Source organism: Pelobates fuscus, chromosome 13, assembly GCF_036172605.1.
Source record: "Pelobates fuscus isolate aPelFus1 chromosome 13, aPelFus1.pri, whole genome shotgun sequence".
Classification (NCBI taxonomy): domain Eukaryota; kingdom Metazoa; phylum Chordata; class Amphibia; order Anura; family Pelobatidae; genus Pelobates; species Pelobates fuscus.
Window position 1 is genome coordinate 22,664,045 of NC_086329.1, and position 6,000 is coordinate 22,670,044.

A 6,000-nucleotide genomic window follows, 5' to 3' on the forward strand; every position below is an offset into this window, starting at 1 on the left:
ATATACCCCAAAAGAATACATGCACGAAAAATGCATGCATGTATTCCCTGGGGGTATATCTACTAAACAGTAATTTGTAATTCTTTGCCCGTTTCGGCAGACAAGTGTCCCAATGTTAAAACCAGCAGCACACAGGAGCAGACACGTCTCCTACATATTTGATTATTCTTACCCAAAGCAGGTTATCTAATAATTTGGTGGCCTAAACGAATCCTCGTACACGCTCTAAGGTAGTGCCTCAAAAATGGCTCATCCTATCAGCCTAACACCTGAACCTTTTGTCATCTGTCAGAATCAAGTCTTGCCACACACGTTGGCTTAGTTGATTGTTGGCTTGGTTGAGCCCTTCCAAAAACAGAGCCTTGGTTTCAATAACAGAGGTTGATTGAAATGGAACTTGCTATTAAGACAAGCATTTTATATAGGAACTTTTGCAAAACACAGGTGCTCCACGATGTGACTTATAAGTGCTTAAATTGTAAGAAGCCTGTTTGAAGAAGAAAGGCAGTGACCCAAGTAAGTGATGCAGCTTGTAGCATTCATTTCTCCTGTGTTCATTTTTAAAAATGTAGGTCAGGACCCACCGATATTGGGGTACTTGGTGAAAAGTGACGGGCTGAAACACCGTGGCCATATAGGATGACCAAATTCCCCCCCTTTTTTTTTAATGATATAGATGTTTATATAAACCATGAAATATTGAAAGAAATTCTTAAAAAAAATTGTTTTTCATAGAACTACTTGTAAATAGAATGATTGTGTGTTTCCCCCAGAGACGTTTCACAAACAGCAATTACTGCACTTCCCGCTAGGGGTCTGGAGCATCTAAAGCATCTCCTGGCGAAGAATACCTGGTCCTTAAAGAAGCTGCCCCCCATCAAGACATTTCTGCATCTGATCAAGGCAAATCTGTCTTACCCCAGCCACTGCTGTGCCTTTACAAACTGGACCAAAAAGAAAACGTGAGTGGGAGACGCACATAAACAATGGTTGATGTATAAATGTAACAGATCGTAACGAGGCGCTAATCTTGCCTTTTTCCAAGTTTGGAGAGATTTTAAAGAGAAATGCTTTCTGCTTCAGTTTTAATCACATATAAAATATTAACTTGCAATGATTACACTCCACTGGTTTTTCCGTCGATGCACTGTGTGCGAGTAGACAAAGGACTGATCTGAGGCTGAGCCGTTTGATTTGCTCATTGCAAACAGCTGAACGTCTGTAACTTTTGACAATAAACTTGATTTTCAATGGGGGTTGAATAATTTTGATTACAACTGTATTTGCATTTGGGTATTTTAAGCACGTTTTCATATTTTATTGGACATTTATCGTTTGGGTATTGTTTGCCTTATTCCCCCACCATGCAAACTAAAATTGTGCATAGAGACAGGTAATAGTTTAAATTGTTTCATGTTCTCTCTTTTATACTTAGATACCTGGAATCTGTGATCTGCAATCAAAGCGGCCTACACAGCAATCAAAGGAAGCGATCACTGGCCACATTTGTAGGCCCCTACTACCAAGATTATGTGGACAATTACCCTGACCAGACAGAAGATGCCAAATACAACTATTTTCACAGCAACAGCCACTATTCAGTGTTTTTTGAGGATCAAGGAGAAGAGGACGTGGGCTTTGGACAGGAAATAAAGCACGCACAAGGGGAGAGCACACCTGCATTTGAAAATCACTATGACTATATCCTCTGTGGAGTCAGTGAAGAGTTGGTGTGCAGTCCAGAACCAGACGAGTTTAACCCGTGCGAAGACATTATGGGCTACAATTTTCTACGGGTTGTCGTTTGGTTTGTCAACCTCTTGGCCATTCTAGGCAACACATTTGTCCTCTTTATTCTGCTCACCAGTCATTATAAGTTGACTGTCCCACGCTTTCTCATGTGTAACCTGGCTTTTGCGGACTTCTGTATGGGCATTTACCTGCTCCTAATTGCTTCAGTAGATCTCTACACCCGTTCCGAGTATTACAACCATGCAATTAACTGGCAGACGGGGCCTGGCTGTAATGCAGCTGGGTTTTTCACAGTGTTTGCAAGCGAGTTATCAGTTTACACATTAACCATGATCACATTAGAACGCTGGTATGCCATTACGTTTGCCATGCGCCTGGATCGTAAAATCCGCCTAAGGCATGCTTCATTTATCATGCTAGCTGGTTGGGGGTTCTGTTTTTTAATAGCACTTCTACCATTGGTTGGAATCAGCAGTTATATTAAGGTCAGCATTTGTTTACCAATGGACACAGAGACAGCATTTTCCCAGACCTATGTGATCTTCATACTGTTGCTGAACATCATAGCCTTCATCATCATCTGTGCCTGCTACATCAAAATCTACATCACTGTGCGGAATCCACAGTACCAATCTGGGGACAAGGACACAAAGATTGCTAAACGTATGGCAGTCCTGATCTTCACTGACTTTATATGCATGGCACCCATTTCTTTCTACGCATTGTCTGCCATCATGAACAAACCACTTATCACAGTCTCGAATTCTAAAATATTGCTGGTGCTGTTCTACCCATTCAATTCATGCGCTAACCCTTTCTTGTATGCCATTTTCACCAAGGCGTTTCGTAGGGATGTCTTCATCTTACTTAGCAAGTTTGGGATCTGTGAACATCAGGCACAATTTTACCGCGGACAAACTGTCTCGGCCAAAAACAGCAGTGCGTCTTATGGTCATCGAGGTAGTGGTGCTACTGGCCAAAGTGTGGGATGCGTTCCTGAGTTCTGTAAGCAAGAGCAGCCTTTGAGGAGCACACAAAACACAATTTTGCTGGAGGACTGCAGACTTACTGTCTTGTAACACAGCGAGAGTTCTGGCAAAAATTTTTTTTTAAAAATGGTCTCCCAGTAATAATTTGATCTGGGTAATAGTTGTTCAGTGGACATCCTTGTCTTGTAACAGTTTGTGAATTAATGCTGATAAGATGGTGTAAATGTTGTGGTTTTGAAGGTTCTTTCCTGGTAATAACCTACATCCAGGGATTCAGAACATTAATAATGCAATGTTTTGTTATTTGTGTTCTAACATTCAGGTATTTTCTCAGAACTTGTATTTATAAAACGTCAGATAAGTACATCTTTAGGGTACAATATATACCTTTTTTTCTAATGCGACTGAACATTATAAAAGGGATAGGTGGTTCTCCTTAGAATGGGGTTTCAGAGTCTCACAGTGCACTCAGTGTCATTTGCATCTCATGTGTTGGATGTGTAGAGATCAAAGACAAAACATAATAAACACTCTCTTTGTTAGGCTTGAATTCAACTGGAGTATATGGTTTGTATAAGCAGCAAAAGCATGGGATTTTCTGTAACTCTCTATTACATACTTTCCCACATCACTTTACTAAAAAATAAACTTGTTTTGATTTCTTAAAACGTCTTCTGGTTTCCTCCACCCACCAATACTATATATATAGATTATTTGAAGCCTTAATGAGCTAAATCCGTTCATGATTAAGATCCTCCAGGCACATATTCAGAACAACTTGTTTTTACACAATACAAAAGTTATTTATATTTAACCCCTTAAGGACCAAACTTCTGGAATAAAAGGGAATCATGACATGTCACACATGTCATGTGTCCTTAAGGGGTTAAAGAGCAACTCTGGGGAAAATTTCTAAAAGCCAAATAATCACGGGTAAACCAAAGGAATGTTCCTGTTGATTTCTCCATGCATTTCCCAATTGTTTTTTTTTTGTTTTTTATGAATAAAAATTAGGTGACAAACTACATTGATAGAATGGAATCTTATTTTTTTGTTTATGGGTTCTTTATCCTGAAATACTGCATACAGTATATCTGTATATGTTGCAAGTGTGAACATTCTAGATAGAAGAGTTAGATATTTGTCTCAAGCATGCCACGCAAATCTATTTGGGAGTTAAGTAGGACAGGCTTACATTCCCTACTATAGTCAGACCAGATCTCTCCAAAGAACACAGCTAAAGATTGAACTCTCCTTTTAATTGTCACACTCTGTAGAGCAGTGGTTCCCAAACCAGTGCTCGTGGTCCACCAACAATCCAGGATGTATGTATTGCCCTTTCTTATTCCAATGGAGATACTGACAAACCCTGGATTGTTTGTGGGCTATGAAGACTGGTTTTGGTACCACTGCTATACACTATAAACCAACCAATACACCGTAACAGAAACTAGTTAGTAAGTTTACACTAGCATCTTGAAGGATTCTTGTGGTTTAAGAACATGCAACCCCCATAAAGTTTAAAATAGGTCAAATCAAGGACAATAAACAAATGGATAAACTGACATCTATGGTGCACCATACCACAAATATCAAAATGTGTGAAAACCTTGAGTTGAGACAATGAGTGAATGAAGTGTTTTATGGTCCTACTGCTTCTAAGACTTGTTCCTAATATAGCTTCTTATTTTTGTCTGAATTGTGAGGTTCAAAAATCCATTATTTTTTTTTATTTTATTTTTTTACATGAAACATAGTTTGTGACTATCTTGAACCTTCTTGTTTCTCTCATACCTTTGTTAAATTTTGAGTAAGGTGTAAATAAAGAATAAAAAAAAAAAATTAAAAGGCTTGAGCTCTCCCTTAACATCTGTTAACATCTGTACTTTAACTTTAATAACATAACCTACATGTTGTACATTCTGCTTTATTACAGGACCACCGCATATGGTTAGTGAAATTAAAAACTTCACAAATTCCCTTTCATGATAAATTCTGGCGTACTTGTTGCTGCACCTTCAACCTGCCCTGGCTCAGTCTTGATACCAGTATCTGATAAGAGTTCATTAGATTCCTTTTGGGCAGTGTGTATTCTGCGGGGAGGGGCACAGACGCAGGTGCTTGTGATACAGCGATACCTTGTTATTCTGAGTGCTGCCAGTATTATGGGTTAGTGAGGTGTGAGTACTTTAGTAACGTCATAATGGGAGTTCAGAGCCTCGTTAAGTGTTCAGCAGATCAGTCAGCTGTAAAGGCTGGAAACCGGCCTCCTTGCTCACAGAGAGCCAGGGGTTTGAAAGGAAAATTATTTTTTTAACTTATCAAGCAGACACTCTCTATAAAACTCACAGGAACTCAAGCCCCAAAAATCAGGAAGAAAAAAAAAATTAGACAATGAAAATAAAATGTCAATTCTATCCCTTTATTAACACTACACTCACTATTCTTGTTTTTGGAATTCAGGTTCTTATGTAGACCTCAGTGATGCAAAGCATGTGCGGGGTCTGATTTACATCCCAGGTTGCTGTCCGTAGAGCAAGGTCAGTTCCGTCCACTCCCATCCAAATAAAATCAGAAAAGATGGCACAACTAAGTAACAGGCAAAGCCATCTCTGAAGTGACAGAATGTGCTGAATACATATAGCAATTGGTAATATCTATTAGGTGCACATTTTTTTTTATTAATGTGTGACTTTGTGCAGTGCACCAACAAGTGCTGTCATAGATCTCCCAACATGTTAGAAGACATAGGAAACAATTACTCTCTGATCTTGGACAATTAAATACAGACATTCCTTTATGTGCAAGGACATTGGTTTACCCAACTTATACTGATTTAGTAAAAAATACTTTTTATAGTGCCAGTGTTCTGTACAATGGCATGAGCACTTCCCTCTTTATACTGCTAATACCTTAGGACTCTATCAAATGTTCTGTACTCTGCCCTTGGATTTTTACGTCCAAGATGCATTATCTTGCACTTATCCACGTTAGATGCCAGTTTACCACAACTCTGACCATTTTTCTAGTTTACCTAAATCATTTGCCATTTGGCTTATCCCTCCTGGAACATCAACCCTGTTACATATCTTAGTATCATCCGCAAAAAGACACACCTCACCATCAAGACCTTCTGCAATATCACTAATAAAAATATTAAAGAGAATGGGTCCAAGTACAGATCCCTGAGGTACCCCACTGGTGACAAGACCATGCGTCAAATATACTCCATTGACTACAACCCTCTGTTGCCAGTCAC

General features: G+C 39.1%; 1 protein-coding gene across 1 annotated transcript in view; it reads left to right on the forward strand.

Annotated features, from left to right (window-relative positions):
* Positions 1–3,423, forward strand: part of TSHR (thyroid stimulating hormone receptor) — an 83,042-nt gene extending 79,619 nt beyond the window's left edge. Inside the window, exons 10-11 of the mRNA XM_063440487.1 lie at positions 774–962; positions 1,436–3,423. Coding sequence (XP_063296557.1) covers positions 774–962; positions 1,436–2,831 — 1,585 coding nt within the window. The 3' untranslated portion in view covers positions 2,832–3,423. The remainder of the gene's footprint in view (positions 1–773; positions 963–1,435) is intronic.
* The last annotated feature ends 2,577 nt before the right edge of the window (positions 3,424–6,000 follow it).